This window comes from Dermacentor andersoni, chromosome 2 (assembly GCF_023375885.2).
Source record: "Dermacentor andersoni chromosome 2, qqDerAnde1_hic_scaffold, whole genome shotgun sequence".
In the NCBI taxonomy this organism is placed as follows: domain Eukaryota; kingdom Metazoa; phylum Arthropoda; class Arachnida; order Ixodida; family Ixodidae; genus Dermacentor; species Dermacentor andersoni.
Window position 1 is genome coordinate 170,100,255 of NC_092815.1, and position 19,503 is coordinate 170,119,757.

The window sequence follows — 19,503 nt, forward strand, 5'->3', positions numbered from 1 at the left end:
AAATGATTAATAACTGTCCTCTGTACTGATCTTTTTTTTAATTATGCTCTACTTACATCAGCACAGATATTAACAATTTCTTTTTTATATTCTATTCTTTTACTGCGTAATCCTGACCGCGTTACGGGATCGTGGTTTCACCAGGGATTCGTTGTGTAATATTCCTAGCCCTTCCACTGGGCTCAACCAGAACTAAACTTTCGTTCAGTAGATCCGGTGCACAGTAACCGTCTATACAAAATGCAGCTACTTAAAGAATAGCACTAAAGCCGGAATCATTCCCCGGCTTGCCCTGTACCCTTGTTTCAATTTCTCGTCATCGACAAATCCACGGACGATGGCCTCCAAGATCTCCGGCATGGTCGTTGCCGGTGCTAGCGCACCAAATTTCGAAGGCTCTGCATAGGCACCTTTTTCCCGCCGTTCACTCTCGTGTTTTGTCACCGCGTTAGACAACCTGCTAACCCACCTGGTATACCACGTACTCTGACGAAACGCGAGAGAACAGCCGAGATACACAAAAAATACGCACGAGCGCAAACACCGTGAATCGCTAGGCAAAGAAGACCATGTTTTCGGGCCGGGCTATTTAACCATGCATCGGATCAGAAGGACCAAAGCTCTATCGAGCTCACACCGGAGATGCAAGCGGAATTTTCCCATTTCGGGAGTTTGCATCACATGCCAAACACAGTCAGAGTCGGTGAAATCTTAAACCCTTTCAGAGTAGATTATTTGGTGAGAGCCCTCGCGAGCATTTCTTGTGTTGCACATAAGGACAACAAGTGCACCACTGGTCATACAGGGATGCTTAGGAATGCCCAGCGGCGACTCTTGGACCCCTTAACAGCTGGAAGTCTCAATCGGCATCGACACTGCGAAGAGTGGGGGCTCGTATGGAATACCATGTGAACTGGGCCTTAAGGAAACTAAGATGGTGGTGTTCTCACAAGCCCTAGCAGAGCTTAAGTAGCCGTAAGCTGGCATGTGTCCTTTCGTGTCCGACCGTCAGTTACAGCCCACTCTTAGGCAGGCTGCGCTCTCTAATATTTAATTGCGAAACTCCGATTTATTCGATTCCCGATCGATTGCCTGATACTAGCCTAAATAATAAAGAACCACCAGAGCTAAGATCTGCGACTACTTGACTACTATATCAAGTAAGTTCTACTTCGTTATTCGTCCCGAGTGCAGTAGTGCGTCCGTGCAATCTCCAGCGTAACCATGCCATGAAGTGTGACAAGTACGACCAAAATCTCCCAATCAAAGGTACTCTGAAACGCCGGGTACTTCCGGTAATCAAATACAGAAATGCCATAGAAGAATGCGACTAGTAAAAATAGGTTTGGGGAGAGGGGGAGAGGGGGGGGGGGGTGCTATATAAATCTGTGCCAAATGAATCCACGGTATGCACAGACTCTGACCTGGCGTCTCAATTTACCAAACCAATATTCTAAACACGTCATAAACGATTAGCAAGACTCCACGGCTTTGTATCGCGCATCTGTAGCCCGCAATACGCCGGTTGCAGTGGCGTTAGTTGCCGTAGCAACATCCATCTAGTGATATCTGGCCGCATTTTGCAGTCGGCTGTTAATACGCAGCTTGGACAGTGGCTCTAAACCAAACTAAAGAGAACCCAAACCTCATTTAAATAAAGCTTGGGCCCCTATAAGCTCTGCGTTAAAAAGCATGGCCCCACCAAAAGAAAAGGTGGTTCTCAATTTGCACCAAATCTTCCCTGTACTGAACATTTCAAACTTCAAACTTCAAACTTCAAACTTCAAACTTTATTTCGCATTTTCCTTTGCAGAGAAAAAGAAAATGCAAGGGCAGGAACAAAAAGCTGCACAATCGCAGCTTGACGAGGTTCCTGTCCCCTGTCTTTGACAAACAGTTGCAGAATATTCACAAAGAAAATCAGTTACATATGTGCAAAAACAATTTCATATTATACAGATATGATATTCACAGCAGAACATTTATGACATCTGTATACATATATTCGCATGCGCATCTACACCAACCCAGCATCTATACATATTTGCGTCTGTACATGTAGGCATACATCTGTATACAGAAAAAAGTGGAGGAAAAAAAATCATGCACAAATGACAAGGAACACCTGTACAGAAACGCTTTAAAATACCAAAAAGTCAACTCAATGTAACGGCAATGTTCAGCGGAACAAAAAAAAATAAAAAAATAAAAAAATGCGGAACGATGGAAAAGCGAGGTGTGGAACCATGCTAAAAAATAAAATGAATAAAAAAAAGAAAAATATATAAAGAAAAATGGCAAATGTTATTTATAAAATTTGACCATTATTAATTAAATTAAATTTCAGTGCCTTTCTCGTAATAGCATTTAGTTCGGTATGGGAAGCCTGTATCACATTTAATATTCTCGGCACCTGGTACTGCAATCGCCTGAAACCATAATTTGTTCTTGTGAAAGGTAACGCCCACTGGCTCTGTTTTCGGAAATCATATAACGGTTCCCTTGGTTTGACTAAGTTGCACAAGTTTGTGAAAACGTTGTTGTTACAGCGAAAGTATTTTTTAATTTTTAAGACTAGGTTATAATCATAGAAATATTCAATGGGGAGCACATTAAGAGCACGAAATATCTCGAATGTATGTGCATCAAACGGTGCGTTAACAACATGTCGGACAGTTTTCTTTTGTAATGTTTTTAAGCTTCGTATGTTTGCTTGCGATGTCGTACCCCACACTAAATTGCAATAGCTAACATGTGAAAGGAAGAGACTGTTGTATAACATTAGTTTTACCTTAGAGGGCAGTATGTGTCGTAATCGACAGATTATTCCACATGCTCTCGCCAAAGTGGACATAATACGCTCAACGTGTGCATCCCAAACTAAATGTTTGTGAAAAATTACACCTAACGTTTTGACAGTATCAACTATTTCTATCCTTTCTGTGCCGAGGTAAAGAACAGTATTGCAGTTTACTTGTTTTTGTGGTGGCGTAAACAACACAGCCTTAGTTTTATTTGCATTAATTGCTAATGAGTTTAGATTGCTCCACTTTTGCAATAAGTTTAAAGTTTTATTTGCCATATTTGTAAGTTGCACAATATCGAGTGACCTGAAAAAAAGGCTAGTATCATCCGCATAGACTAAGAACTGTGCATGTTGACTAATATTCGTTATGTCATTAATATAAATGTTAAATAAAATCGGTCCAAGTACACTTCCTTGTGGAACGCCTTGTGTTAATTCCCTTGCTGAAGAAAGTGTTGATCCTATTGCGACGCACTGCCTTCTGTGCTCAAGATATGATTTCAAAAGTTTAAGGGGAGTACCGCGAAAGCCATAATGGTTTAATTTTGAAGATAGAGTATTATAGTTAACCGAATCGAAAGCCTTGGAAAAGTCAACGAATACACCTAGAGTTAACATTTTGTTCTCAAAGTTGTTTAAAATTATTTCTTTTTGCGTCAGCAAGGCAAGCTCTGTAGACATTCCCTGCCGGAAACCAAACTGCGTATCTGTTAGAATGCTATGTTTATCACAAAATGATCTAATTCTTGCGCAAATGATCTTTTCGAGACCCTTCGAAATTACAGGAAGTATAGATATTGGTCTATAATTTGTTAGCTCGTTTTTGTTTCCGGATTTAAATATAACAATCACTTTGGCATGTTGCATTTTCTCAGGGAAGACGCCGTTTAATAAGGAAATGTTAAAAATGTGAGTAAGCACATGTAACAAAAGATCGAGCACAAATTTAATGGGTTTAATCTGCAATCCATCTATATCGCGCGATGTGCTGTTTTTTAAGGACATAAAGGTCGCGTATACTTCTTCTGGTGTAGTAGGTTCAAAAAAAGCTGTGTAAGCATTGGGACTACCCAGAAAGGAAGTTGCATTTATGTTATGCGTGCTTGGGGTTAAAGACGTAAAGTGTTCGTTAAATTTGTTAGCTAATTCTTCAGCACTAATGGCTTTGTTATCAATTGTCAGCTCAATTTCCTGCTTATTATGCGATTCCGGCAGTAGAAGTTTATTTACTTCACGCCAAACGACATCACTTCTAGTTCCCGCTCTATTAAAAACGTTTTCAAAATGCCTGTTCTTGGCATTTCTCAAGAATTTATTTAAGCTGTTTCTGTATTTTTTAAAGGAAGTGAAGTCCGCAGGATCCCGTGTCTTAAGAAACTTTGCATACAAAGAATTTTTTTCTCGGATCATTCTGAGGCATTCATCAGTAAGCCACGGTTTCCTAATCTTTCTCGAGTTTTTAAGTTTTTTGTACGGGAAAGAAACTTCGTAAACTTTTAAAAGTGTATGGATAAATATATTATACGCTTCATTTGCGTCTGTGCAGTCAAGTACAGAGCTGAAATTAATTTTTTTCATTTCCGTTCTAAAAGTTTCTAGAGTTTTCTTATTAATTGCTTGAATCTGAAGTGGCTCAGAACGATGATACTTCCAAAATGCGCGATTAACCTTATATATCATGTACACAGGCGAGTGATCTCCTATGTTTCCTTCAATTACACCAGACTGTACATAGCCTTCCGAGCCATTTGTGATGAACAAATCAAGCAAGCTTTCGGAATTGGTACAAATTCGTGTGGGTGCCGTAATTACGTTTCTGCAGCAGAAAGAATCAAGAATAATCTGCAATCTTCGAGACTTCGGCGTATTTACTAGAAGATTAATATTAAAATCCCCGCCAATGACAAGTTGCAGGTGATTTGTGCTGATGTAGCACAACAATCTTTCAAGAAACACAAAAAAATTGTCAATGTCGCCGCTAGGGGGACGATACACAACAGTGAAAACACACTTGTGTGATTCTAGACTTAACACTTCGTAATCTGTTGTCGATGCAGAGTAAGCTGGAAGCACGCTACATGATATTTGATCAGATACTAGCTGTAATACGCCCCCGCCACACCTATCAGAACGGTTCAAATAAAAGGTTTGGAAACCAGGCATTCGAAACACTTCTTCCTCTGATCTGTACCATGTTTCCGTTATCATTACATTGTCAAATTGAAACGGGAAGTCACCGAGAAGCGCGATCAACTCGTCATGCTTGTGCCTAGCTGATTGTGCGTTACAGTGAAGAAATGAAAGGCAATCGCGCGAATTCGGCTTTATGACGTCTTTTGGTAAAACTGTTCCCATGGTGCAAATAAGATATGAAACAGATCAATGAAATCTATGTAGGCGCGTCTACTCGCACATCTTTTGCACATCTGCCTCGCTACCAATTCGAATAACATTAGATGTTTCCGTTTTCCGAGCTAAAATTTTACCGCCCTTCACCCAAACAAATCGCCAGTTCAGTTCCCGTTTCTTAGCGGTGGCCATGCCCAGAAGCTTCTTTAGCTGCGGACAAAGATGCTCGTTTACATATATTGCTTGCCGCTTGTCAAATCCTAGGTCACAGGAATTAATTCTAGCCTTCCGTGCTTTCTCAAGCACTTTTTCACACTTTGCACGGCGGTTGAAAACAACCACAATGCTCTGCTCCATGTCCGCCCTTCGTGACGCGACTCGATGACAAATGTCAATGTCTTCCTTCTTAATTGGTTCACCCACTGCGTCGCCTACTTTGCCTAGCACATTCAGTAGATTTTCAGCTTTCTCATACGGAATTCCCTTAATTTCGATGTTCTTGTTCCGAGAGTATTGGTCTTGAACAGTGACCTTGAGCGATGTTTCATGCAATTGTTTTCTGAGTCCCTCGACTTCCTGCGTGAGTGCTAGTTGCGATGTTTTGAGAGCTACATTTTCCGCTTTCACTTTTGCGCAATCCTGCTTGAGTGTTTCGAACTCTTTGTTGATAAACTCAAGACTATTTTTGAGCTCCCTTATGTCCTTGCGCAGTTCCCGCGCTAGATTTGACACTTCGGTTGACATCATGAAAAGCAGTCAAAGACAACAGTGGTTTGGCAACAGAGGCAGCAACCTAACAAACAAATAAGTTTCACTATATGGTAAAAGTCTCAAACCTGGGAAATCAAACAGGGAAATGTGAGACGTCCTTCCTTCGCGCTGCCTCTGTTGCCAAATGTCGCTTCTTCGATGCGAGCGTGCTTTTATCCCAGGCTCCGGTGACGACAAGGTCCACGTGATCCAGCAGGTTCAGCAGGATCAGCTGATACCGGACGGTCTGGCCGCACCCACTTGAGCTGTGGCCACGCTGCGCTTGTCTAGTATTCTTATGTGTCGGTTTGCACTCGATAAACCTGGGAAATCAAACAGGGAAATGTGAGACGTCCTTCCTTCGCGCTGCCTCTGTTGCCAAAATCGCACTGCCTCTGTTGCCAAATTATACGAAACAAACGGCGATTCACATATTCTCACATAAATGGAGAATATCCAACCTCAACTCGCCACTATTTTCGACGCGGCTTGTCCATGCTCGTACTACTAATGTGGAAACATTTCTTCTGGCGTGCCCTAATCTGGATTGTCTCGACTGCAAACATCTCGGCGAAAGTTATCTCTCATTGTCAATTACCACCTTTCAGTTAGTGGTTTCAATGTGTAACTAGTTTAACGTAGAGTCACAATTGATGATTTTAGCCCTGAGTTACTGTTCCTAAAGTTTTCTTTTAAAACTCGAGGCGCGCTGCAAGCGCTCGACAGTAACGGAAGCCAGGAACTGAAGGACGTCCACTACGCGGTATTTCGGGAACGTGAACTGGTGGCTGGTCGGGGCCAGCGCCACGTTTTCAAGAATGCCTCTTACTCAAATGCTGGCTAGAGCCTGTAAAAAAAGATCGAGGACGTGTTACCTGGTTTGTGCGGTGGTCGAACTTCTCTGCTGTGTTTTGCCTGTGACGACCGTCGTATCCGCCCATGGCGTAGATTATCTCATTGAGCACTGCCACGCTCACATAACACCTGGGAAATTGGAGCGGTTGTTTTGGCCTTTCAGTATTTAGCACAGATTCGATTAACGCAGCATTTCTCACAAATTTTTGCATTTCCACTCTTCGAAGTTACTGAATAGCTGCTTTCCGTCCACGCTTTGCACCCACCTCAACTGATGGGGGTGGAAGGCAAACATCCTTGTAGAAACATATTTACGTTCTCCTGGAGAAATTGAAATGCTCTGCTTATTTGAAACCCTTCTCTTATGCGTCCCTTCATAAACCACAGTGCATATCTATGGTATTAAACTTTATATAGCGTCTATTTCAGCCTGATTTGAGGTTTATCTACTTTCATTTCACTCATTTTAAAGAAGTCTTAACATTTCAGTCGCTTTTCTTTCAGATGTCTCTACGCGAATGCGCACCTCTTTTCGTGCATCGGTGCGACAGAGCGCCATTTCTTTGTGTGCGCGTTGAAGCATCGCACGCTGCTGAAGTAGTTCTCGCCGTTGAAGCCCCCGATGACGTAGATGTCGTTGCCAATGGCCGCGCACTTGTGGTACGCCCGGGGACCCTCGGGATCCACGGCCTCGACCTGGGCGCCCAGAACAATAGCAACGACTCCTTTTGGGATTCCTGTGGTGCTTTAAGGCTCCACGTTGGCCTGAGCGCAATGAATTAACGGTCTGGCACACGCGAGAAAGCAGCAAAATGCCAGCGCCAGTGTCACAGCATTTGTATCCCGCCTTCCCTGCTCAGATTTCTACCGTCGCAGCCGTCTTCGGTAGCTGATCTATCGCGAGCGTCTTATTTGCCAGAGTAAAGCTGACCTGGAGTATACCACGAAGGAAAACAGTTGACGATGGCCTCCTGCATGGATGCGATGTGTCTCCTGCTCCTCGAACCATCGCGCATAGAAAGCCGCGATGCCTTTACCAACCTTGATCCACCTGTCGGCCTTGGTGTCGTAGCGCTCCATGTAGGCAGTGGGTCCTCCCGCCATCAAGCCACCGATGAGGAACATCACCTCGTGCGGTATGCGCGGTCGCGCGAACATGGGCGTTGTCACTTCGCCGTTGTGCACCACCACGTCCAGGTCGTGCAGAAACCGCAGCGGGGCGATTACCAATGGCCTGCGCGAGAGGTAAAGAAAAAAAACGTCGCGCCTCCAAGCCCGCCACCCGAACGTAAGCTCACATACTTGACATTCACCCACATCAGGCGCGGAATACTTTGTAAATGTCGAGAATGGTAGCGCGACGACGACGACACGAACAGTGAACTTCTTGGTTGACATGGCTTGCTCCATTACCAGTTGCTATGCGTCAATTACAATATGTTACATATATATATTGTGAGCATTATTCATACGCTTCATATTCTCACCTGTACATACTCATCATCACCGCTTTGGGGCCTGGTGGTGGGGCTCTCTCTCAAGAGAATAAAGAAGAGACTGGCTGCCTAAACCTCGTCTCACAAGTGGTGGAGTGTGCTGTCCGGTTCCTTCGCCCTCTCACTCCCGGTCTCTCTCCAGCTTCACCTACGCTACATCCCTGGAGCTCCGCTCGGGTCGCCGCCTCTACCAACTGCGCTCAACCATGTCGCAAGACCAGCAGACCAGTACCACGGCATCCACCTTGCCTACTCCTGCAGGAACCCCTTCTTGGACAGTCACCACCCCTCAGAAGGATCCACCGGTATTTGCTGGGCTTCCAGGTGACCACGTTGAAGACTGGTTGGAGCTATACGAGCGCGTGAATGACTTTAACCACTGGAACGAATCAGCAAAACTTGGTCACGTCGCCTTCTACCTAACCGGAGTTGCGAAAACTTGGTTTTACAATCATGAGCTCGATTTGGCCAACTGGAGCATCTTTAAACACCATCTACGCCAGATTTTCGCGAACTCCTCTGTCCGCTCCGATATCGCTAAGAAGAAGCTTGCAGAGCGTGTTCAGCACTCAGGCGAGTCCTACACTTCGTACATAGAGGACATCCTCACCTCTGCCGCCGCGCGAACACCTCGATGGCAGAGAGTGACCGTGTACGCCACCTGCTCAAGGGTATTGGGACTGCGGGATTCAATGCTCTTGTAGTGCTGAATCCCACTACCGTCGCCGACATCATCAGCACGTGTCAGCGTCTCGATGAGCTTCATATGCTCCGCTTACACCCTGACACTTCTGATTTCAAGGCGTCCAACGACAGCGAGCTACGTGCCTTGATTCGCTCCATCATCCGTGAGGAACTGCACGCCCAAGCTTCGTCAAACCCTCCTGAGGTTCATCTGACGCCTCCTGGTGGCGGCCTACGCCATATCGTGAGGGAAGAGATAGCTGCCGTGACCTGCCCGCAAATCACGAGCCCGCACCCTATCCAGACGCCAACGTACGCTCAGGTTGCCTCTATAGTGCCACCCTCCCAGCAGCCACCACAACAGGCACCTGCACCGCACATGTCCCTGAATCCTATCACTGCAAGACCATTGCCTGTTCCGTCTTATAACGCATGGAGCCCACCTCGACTGGTTTGTTACTACTGCGGCATCCGTGGCCACATTTCCAGGTTTTGCCGACGCCGTCAGCAAGATGAAAGACGTGGCTATGACGGCTTTGAAATCGATCAGTTTTCTGGCCCTGTACCACGACGTCGGCATTCTGACTACGATTATTATCCACGACGTACCCCATCTCCACAGGACTTCAACACGGCCGGTTCATTGCATTTCCCGCGTCGTCGCTCTCCATCACCGATGCGGCGCTCTTCTTCCCCTCTACGACCGGCTACTTCGTCCTCCGATCACCGCCCGGAAAACTAAATGGTGCAGCTTCAGGAGGGAAAGCTGCATCTGTTGGACAACGTGAAACTCCTCCGGAGCGCCCGTCAAATGTACTTTTGGTGTCTGTTGAAGGTGTCCGAATCGAAGCCTTGGTTGACACAGGTGCATCGCTTTCCGTTATTAGTGCTCACTTGTGTTCTCGATTGCGAAAAGTGAAGACACCGTACAATGGCCCTCCCCTTCGTTGCGCTAATGCAGTTCTTGTTCAGCCCTCCGGTGTTTGCACTGCGCGCGTTTTCATTGATGGCATCCTCCACCACATTCAGTTCGTCGTGCTGTCTTCGTGCACATACGCGATGATTTTGGGATGGGACTTCCTGTCCTCCGCCTCAGCTTTCATCTCTTGCCGTCAGCGAACCATTCATATGACGGACACTGAATCTTCGTCCGCTGTCAATGCTCATAGCCTGCGTTTTGTCACGTCTACCGACTGTTTCATTCCCGCGGGCAATGAGCATATTCTGACTCTGACTTCCGACACTATTATTAATGGTGATGTGTTCCTTGCACCGAGCGGTTACTGCATTCCTGGTGGGCTTTGTATTACTCCTAGCCTAGTCCGGTTTCAGGACGGTAGAGCGTTAGTCGCTGTTCATAAGCCTACTTCTTCGCCAGTTGTGCTCTCCCAGGGCTCTACTGTGACATGCTTTACTGACACCGAACCTCTTTCGCTGGTACCTCTTCACACCGAATCACCACCTTTGTCTACCACAACTGATTATCACACTGCTGCCGCTGCTTTAACGGCCGCGATAAATCCCGATTTGACCACTGCGCAGAAAGAAGACCTTCTGGCACTCCTGCACAAACACAGAGCCTTATTTGACGTCCACTCCAAGCTTCTGGGGCGCACTTCCATCGCAGTACATCGCATCGAAACCGAAGGCAGTTCGGTTGTACGCCGCCGCCCGTATCGCGTGTCTTCCGCAGAACGGAAAATCATTGCGGATAACGTTGATGACATGCTCAAAAGAGACATCATTCGGCCATCCTCTAGTTCTTGGTCGTCTCCTGTCGTGCTGGTTCGCAAGAAAGACGGCTCTGTACGATTCTGCGTCGATTATCGAGCCCTTAATAAGATCACGCGCAAAGACGTATATCCGATGCCAAGAATTGACGATGCCATTGACTGCCTCCAGGGTGCAGAATATTTCTCTAGTCTAGACCTCCGATCCGGATACTGGCAAATCCTCATGCACGAAGCGGACAAGAACAAGACAGCGTTTGCAACACCAGACGGACTTTACGAGTTCAACGTCATGCCATTCGGTTTATGTAATGCCCCTGCAACATTTGAACGCATGATCGACACAGTTTTACGTGGCCTTAAGTGGAAGACCTGTCTGTGCTATTTAGATGACATCGTTATTTTTTCTACAACTTTTCGTCAGCACCTTGAGCGCTTGGACGAAGTTTTCACGTGCATTTCCGACGCTGGACTCCAACTCAACACAAAGAAATGCCATTTTGCCAGAAAGAACATCAAAGTGTTGGGCCATCTTATCAGCAAAGATGGCGTTCGACCAGATCCCGAAAAGGTTGCTGCCGTGCTTCGCTTCCCTCGCCCTGAAAATCAAAAGCAATTAAGAAGTTTCTTGGGCCTGGCTTCTTGGGCTGACTGACTTCCGCCGCTTCATCAGTCATTTTGCGGCCGTGGCGTCGCCGCTACACAAGTTGCTCACGTCGGGCACTGCTTTCCCTTGGACAGATGACTGCGAACTTTCTTTTCAAGCCCTCAAGCAGGCATTAACCACCGACCCTGTCCTCTGTCACTTCGATGAGAACGCACCAACTTGCTTGCACGCCGACGCTAGTGGCCACGGGATCGGCGCTGTACTATTACAGCGTGATACCACCTCACGAGAGAGAGTTGTTGCCTATGCCAGTCGCGCACTAGCAGCTGCCGAAACGAATTACTCGATCACAGAACAGGAATGTCTCGCAGTAGTTTGGGCGATCCAAAAATTTCAACCATATCTTTACGGACGCCATTTTACGGTCATAACCGACCACCACGCCTTATGCTGGTTGTCGTCAATCAAAAATTTGTCCGGACGACTTGGTCGCTGGGTGCTAAGCTTACAAGAGTACGATTTTGACGTTGTCTACAAGTCTGGGAAAAAGCATCAAGATGCCGACGCTCTCTCTCGCTGCCCGCTGCCACTATCAGCTTCGAGTACATCTATCCATTGCTCGCCACTTGATGGTGAGACTAAGTCGTCACTCCCGTTATTACCGTTATTACCTCTATCTGTTACTGACACGTTATCTTCCAATCGCGTCACTCACCTCGCCTCGTGTCAACGTTCTGACCACTACTGCAACAGCATTATCCAACGCCTGTGCGGAACTACATCTGCACCAAATGCCAGATTATGTCGACAACTGCGACTATTTAAGCTTGACAACAATGTGCTGTACCGCTACATATACAACTCCGACGGACACCGCTGGGTACCTATTCTTCCACGTTCGATGCGCACACAAGTCCTTGAAGCCTTGCACGACGACCCATCTGCTGGCCATTTGGGATTCCACAAAACATACCACCGCGTTAGGAGCCGTTTCTTTTGGCCAGGCATGTCTACCTTTGTGGCCAAGTACGTCGCTTCTTGCGTTCAGTGTCAACGGCGGAAACGACCGACTTCGCCTCCTGCTGGGCTTTTACAGCCCATCCCATGTCCCGAGACACCGTTTGCCATCATTGGGATAGACCTAGTCGGCCCTCTGCCCATTACGCCAGCGGGTCATCGATGGGTCGTGACAGCTGTTGACCAGCTCACACGTTACGCAGAGACCGCTCCTCTACGCTCTAGTTCGGCCTCCGACGTTGCCACCTTCTTTCTAGATGCCATTGTGCTGCGCCATGGTGCACCTCGTGTACTGTTAAGCGACCGCGGCAAGACTTTCATGTCAACAATGCTCACAGAAGTACTCGGAGCTTGTGGCACAGTTCATAAGACGACATCCGCATATCACCCACAAACAAATGGCTTAACCGAGCGATTTCATCGCACACTAATAGAAATGATATCAATGCATATCGGGCCAAACCACGACAATTGGGACAAACTTTTACATTTCGTGACTTTTGCTCACAACACCGCTATCCAACGAACTACGGGATACTCACCTTTCTACCTAGTTTACGGCCGTTCACCGACATTCACCATCGACGCCGCTTTCTTCAATGCCCCAACTAACACCTCGGCCAGTATACCCGAACAGTTCGTCTCTAGACTTGAGGAATGCCGTCAAAGTGCTCGCTTCAACACAGAAGTCAGTCAGCTAGATCGCAAGCAACGTTACGACATCTCTCGTCGCGACGTCTCCTTTCGTCCTGAAGAGGAAGTGCTCCTTTGGACGCCTATTCGTACACCCGGTTTGTGCGAGAAGTTTGAATCCCGCTTCCTTGGACCCTATATTATTAACGAACAAACATCCTCCGTGACCTATCGCGTTACTCCCGTAGACGTTTCTTCCGACCATCGTTGTCGTGGTTCGGAGATCGTTCACGTTTCGCGCCTAAAACGATTCGTTCGGCGTTCCCCTCCTGGCTAAATCGCGGCCTGGCTGGCCGCTTGCGCGTGCGGGGAAGTTAGTGTGAGCATTATTCATACGCTTCATATTCTCACCTGTACATACTCATCATCACCGTTTTGGGGCCTGGTGGTGGGGCTCTCTCTCAAGAGAATAAAGAAGAGACTGGCTGCCTAAACCTCGTCTCACAATATATATATATATATATATATATATATATATATATATATATATATATATATATATATATATATATATATATGTATACGCCTGTGGACGCTTGTGGATTGAGCGCTCCTGCTCAGCAACGGCTCTCGTGTTTCGAAGCTGTGACTGCCCTGCCTGTCGACGTTGCGCTGTTCCGAGCTCTGACAAATAAACACCTGTAGAATTGGTGGAGGTGCGGGGTACCCTCAGACGATCATCCTGGAACTCCGGTCCCGTACCCTACCATCTACCATGCCCCAAGACGCCTCCCAGCAAACGCCTCCTCCTGCACCCACTGCGTGTCCCGGGGTGCCTCGTCATCGCGACCCTCCCATCTACACTGGAGCGGACGACACTGACGTGGGTGAATGGCTCACGGCGTACGACAGGGTAGGCGACCAGAACAAGTGGGACGAAGCGGCCAAACTTAGCCATGTTCTGTTCTACCTCGCTGGAGTGGCCAGCCTGTGGTATAACAACCATCAAGCAGAGTTCCAGACATGGTCGGAATTTAAGACTTCCCTTGCCGATGTATTTGGTCGCCCTGCTGTTCGCAAGCTGCGTGCCGAGGAACGTTTGCGAGAACGAGCTCAACAGCCAGGCGAAACAACTTTAATATATATATATATATATATTGTCTTGAGAAAGACGGGGTCAGGCAGAAACGTCGACATATATTAAACACGTGCTTTGTTAAAGTGCATCTACTTTTCAATCATAACCTTGGGGCCATGGAGCATACGACTTCTATCTTCAAGCTGTATTTATTCATTTATTCTTTTGTTCATTCGTTCATTCCTTTGTTTGTTTGTTTGTTTGTTTGTTTGTTTGTTTGTTTGTTTGTTTGTTTGTTTGTTTGTTTGTTTGTTTGTTTGTTGCATGTAGAGGACTCAAGAACAAAATTCTTTGGCCGCCAAGATGTGCGGCTCAGGTGCCATATTCACGCATAGCTTCTTCATACACTTAAATACCACATTTCAATTTCTTCTTTGCAAGCCCAGCGCCTATGTTGCTATTGCGAAATGTCAGTCGGTCGCTACTCAAGGCATGATAATTTAGTACGAATCCTTAGAATAACCACAGCCTCGGCAAATCTGTCCTCGAAGACAGCGACAGTTTACATTTGTAGAATGGTTTTTTTTTACTGTCTGCTTTTCTTTCTTTTGTTCGGCAGAAAAAAAGAAATCTTCGTGAATTCTTCGTGTAAAGAAGGATGCGTTCAATTCAGAAAGCTTTCGGGACAGGCATCCTAAATGAGGAGCTCATCTCAGGATTTATACTAAATATTAATGTTCTTTTAAGTTGAAATCAATTACCGGCTTTAGCCGTGCTGCCCATAAAGTGCGATGAAGTTAATGATTATGAAATAATTATTGAAGACACGGGCATTTCGCCTATAATCAACTATTGAAAGCCTCCACGAGCAAGATACGGAAAATTGGTGATGAAATTGACCACAAGATTTGCTTGTCATTAGCCCCACACATTAGCAAATATTAGAACGCTCGCTGTTGCTGACGCTCATTTTCACGAAACACATTAGCGTATCAATAATTTCGTGAGTACCAGACACGTATTGCAAGTAAGCCATGTTAGTAGCCCAACGCCGCCTAAGCGTTCCCCCGGTATCGATCGAGGCGCGCACCTGCAGGACTCGTTGTCCGAGACGAACTTGTGCGACTTGATCTTCTCCACGAAGAAGTTCGTGTCCACAAGACCCGTGCGCACGCATCGCAGCAGCCGGGCAATGTGCTGCTGCCGGTTAGCGGGATCGAACTCGATCCAGCGCACGACCGCTTTCCACACGGTCTCCTCCTTGATGACGTTCAGGTTCTCGTCGGAGAGGATGGCCTCCACTTCGTCGATGTCCAGGCTGAGCAGCTCCTCGCTGCGCTTCGACACCTCGATGAAGTGCTGCATCAGGTATCTTCAAGGGAAGCGACAGAGACGAAACGAGACTCCCGTGGTTGACCTTGAGAATGGCCCCGCACTTCGCCGAGAACGTCGTAGTCACATGCTCGGAAACAAGCTGTCCGTGCACGTTTGTTTATTCGTCAGTTCGTGACAATCACCACCTTTGTCACCGCGACGAGGGATCGCGACGCTCAGGTTATTGCTCCGCTTATACAGCGCTCCTCATTACTATACAGGTATACCCTTCTTTCACTGCGTCACAGCACGCTATCAAGTGAGCACGTAAACACAAGTAGTCGGCCGAAATTATATCTTGCTTCGAAGAGTAACAGTCAGTAGTAAACACGTTAAACGATTACTTCCGTTCTCAACGACCGAAACTACCACGCAGGAGCCTTTGACGTCATATGTGGACCTATAGCAGCCAGGGTAACACGACAACCTCTCAGAAAAAAAAAACAGAGAAAAAAGGAACATATGCACCCATAACTTCCATATCTAATCATACCACATGATATTCGGAAGCACTTAAGTTTTTACACAGAAACTCATATGTTATGAATGGGATCATTCAATGCGGTTGTTTGGGAGAATGTGAGTTTTCTCGATAGGGCGGGCTGAGAATGGCGACGCCCAGTAGCCGTAGGAAGGAAAAGTAGCCGGCATAGCAGGTACGAAGTAGCGATTAGATGGCTGCAGTAGCCGGAACGCACGTTTAGAGAACGCTAGGCATAAGCTGGTGCCCTTTCAGGAGCCCTAAAAGAAGCGGCAGTTATGAGCTACATGGAGGACTGCGCGCGTTAGTACTACACAACAGCAGTTTCTTAAAGCTTCCACGTTGTAATAATAACGTCAACAGGCCCTTGCGCGGATTATAAATAAAGTAACAATGCACGCGTCATGTGCCTCTTTTTACAAAATCAAATTGAACCTTTTCAAGAAAATGTCGCTTAACCTTGATTCCCACAAGTGCGCTGGATCGGACGTTATTTATCTTTAACTTGACGATATCTGCACTTAGCGCTGTTCGTGCTCACGTCAGGCATGACGTCACGAATTGTCTGTGCTTTTATGAGCTGTTCTTATGCTGAGTTGTTTGTGGAGTACGTATTACGTCAGATTCCTACACAATGATCCTGCATAATCTTTATCATACACCCAAGCTTTTTAACCTAAGCCAGTAGTATGTTGGCTCTAGAACAAGGGTATAACAGCGCACATCATTCCATGATGCGCCTGACATAGAAAACACTTTCTGGTAGTTACGGGTTGTCTCGACTCACTTGTATGCCTTGGCGGTGAGGTACAAACAGTTGTGCAGCTTGGCCACGTTGTGGATGAAGATGCAGTTTTCTGGCGCCATGATGAAAAACAGGAAATTGCAGCAGTCCTTGACCATTCCCATGACGCAGAGGTAGTCGGCCGCCTCCAGCAGGCTCTCGACGTTGTCGCAGGCCATCCACGTGACACGCTTGTACGCGAACTCCACGATGGCGGCCATTGTCGCCTTGGACACTCCGAGCACCAAGAACTCCGTGCTCGGAACATTGTTCAAGGGGCTCCCGAAAAGCGCCCTGAAAGGCATTCGATTTCTGTGAGAGGCACGAGTTAAGCCAAGCTGCACCTTTGGTCCGCAGGTGTCGGGCACCAATCGCTAGCCCGATTGTGTCTGCAGCCTGCTCCGTAGTGGCATGGCAGTCATCGCGCCCGCAAACGTGGCATATGCTGACCCACGTCAATCACCTGCAAGCTTCAGAAGAATTCTGATAAATCGCCCACGTTTATTACTGTTATTGCAGCAGATCTACAGTAAAACATTTCTGTTGGAGAAGCGTTTATAAAACTGTAGAAAACGGTGTAGGACCAATGAATGGACGATAATATTCGTGGGTGAAAATTCTCGATCTCTCACTACCTTTCATGGCCGTCAAGTCTGAGAATATGAAATCAGCCTTGGTGTACGCTGATGATTTTGGCAATGAAATAGTAAAATTAATATCGAGCATGTTAGGACAACCTAGCATAATGTCACGCTGTTCTTAGTGGTTATGGTGTTGGGCCTTCTAAGCACGAGGTCGTGGGATCGAATCCCGGCCACAGCGGGCGACTTTCGATGGGGCCGAAAACACCCATGTACTTAGATTTAGGTGAACGTGGTCCAAATTTCCGGAGCCTCCGACTACGGCGTGCCTCATAATCATATCGTGGTTATGGCGCGTAAAACCTCATAGTTTAATTAATTTTTAATGCCACATTATTACGTAATACGCAGTATAATTTGATAATTATTCTAGCTGTTTTAGTAACTTCGAATTGAAAGACTGTCCTTTTCTATCTTCGCTATTCGAGCAATCAATGCATTGTTGCTAGTGACAATTGCAAACCAACCTTTTTTTCCACACCACACTTCTACCTAGAATATACCAGGTGCCCCAGCTAACTTTAGCCATACTTTAAGAATATACGAATACCACGTCATTGGACAGCACAAATGTAATGTTTGTTGCCTTCACTTTAAGATACTCAAATTATTTATTTCATTCCGGCTAATTAGGTAATTACTGGTAATTAAATATTCAACTTCTCAAATATTAGAGCTAGATAAAAACTGTCAGTGAGAAAATTCTAGAACGACATGAAAAACTTCTGATACAGCTTTCTGTTGCTCAATATGTACTACATTCAGGTGTTCTTGCGAGCGTGAAAGAAGCGGGCAACCGCGCGCAATATTGCCGCGCGAATGGCCGCTCGAGGCACTTTGCATTCTATCCCACCGTCAGGCAATTCACTTCTTTGACCATTGAATAGGTATCAAATGATGCGAAATTAGAACCTACATACCACGAGGTGGTAGAGTACTGCGTTTTATAAAAGCAGTCAGGCTTCTGGTGAAAGCGTGAAATGTACTCTCCACTCCTATATAAGAGAAGGTAGGAAAGGAACGTCGCTTACGTCAGCTAGTTGAAGTAATGGGCGAGGGAGCCTCTGTAGCGGCAAGGATAGCTTGCCTCATAAATTGCTTCGGTACAATGTCCACTGAGTTGTTGCCTTAGAACTTGGATCAGAAAGACTTCCGATGAGACCTCAGGCGGACACCTAATAAAATTTGGTCAGCACACTAAGGCAGTCAGCGACTATAGCTCAGTGCCTAAGCCAGCAATTCAAGGGCCCACAGCAGCTGTCACTATACAATTCACAAATGTTTAACGTTTATTACGCATCGGTTCATACACAGTGAAACCGCTCACATGTCCAGACCCTTATTTCGCATTAGAGTGCATTTGCTACCAGCGATAAAGATTGTCACCAACGCTTTTCCGCTAAACAAAAAAGTTAGCGCGCGCGGCCGCAGGTATCGCACCGCACCTGAAATACTCGCTGCAGCTGGCCATGACCACTCTGTGCACGGGGAACTCCCCGCCGTCCGAGGTCTTGAGCAGGCCGTCGCAGAGCAGACCCACACCGCGCATGTCCCACAGTGCCTCCAGGGTCTCCTGGCTCAGCGTCTCGTCGGGCCCGTCCCCGCAGCTGCCCGCCATCGTGACGGGTCGCGCTGCCGCTGCCCACCAGCCCGGCCTGGCGTCGTTGCAGCCGTGCGTCAGCGGCCGCGCAGAGGGCTCGCAGCCGCTTCCTCCTCGCGCTTCCCTTCGGTGACGACGACGACGGCGGCGGCGGCGACGACGATGACCATGATGATGATGATGGTGGTGGTGGTGGTGGTGGTGGTGGTGGTGATAGATCGTTGTCAAGAATGGAATCTAGCTGTCAGAGCAACGGTCCCCTCTCGCACGCTGGTGTTCGGATCGGAACAGTGAGCTTTTGGGATTCTGGCTAAATGTCGGGCGGATTTAGTCCAGTTTTGTAGGTACCAAGCAGGGTTTTAAGATAAATTTATATTGTGTGATACAGAGATAGTGCCACAAATGTCGAAAATTTCTCCAGGCGACGCCCCGGGGTGATCTCCGCCTTGGTGGCCTCAATCCACCTGATCAAATGCCTCTTGAAGCTTTTTTTCGTAGTGGGGCGTGCCGCATTCATGCGGGGCTGGTGCCTTTGCATGGAGGATCCATCCGGCTCAACAACCCGAAGGCAGTGCAGGCGGAACTTCAGGCGGCAACGCATCACTACTTGCACATCAC

General features: G+C 46.9%; 1 protein-coding gene across 1 annotated transcript in view; it reads right to left on the reverse strand.

The window, feature by feature from the left end:
• Positions 1-18,996, reverse strand: part of LOC126540892 (kelch-like protein 10) — a 35,779-nt gene extending 16,783 nt beyond the window's left edge. Inside the window, exons 1-6 of the mRNA XM_050187715.2 lie at positions 18,731-18,996; positions 16,648-16,938; positions 15,096-15,377; positions 7,802-7,994; positions 7,287-7,456; positions 6,781-6,889 (exon numbers count right to left, since the gene is read on the reverse strand). Of these exons, the coding sequence (XP_050043672.1) occupies positions 6,781-6,889; positions 7,287-7,456; positions 7,802-7,994; positions 15,096-15,377; positions 16,648-16,938; positions 18,731-18,903 (1,218 nt within the window). The 5' untranslated portion in view covers positions 18,904-18,996. The remainder of the gene's footprint in view (positions 1-6,780; positions 6,890-7,286; positions 7,457-7,801; positions 7,995-15,095; positions 15,378-16,647; positions 16,939-18,730) is intronic.
• Positions 18,997-19,503: the final 507 nt, after the last annotated feature.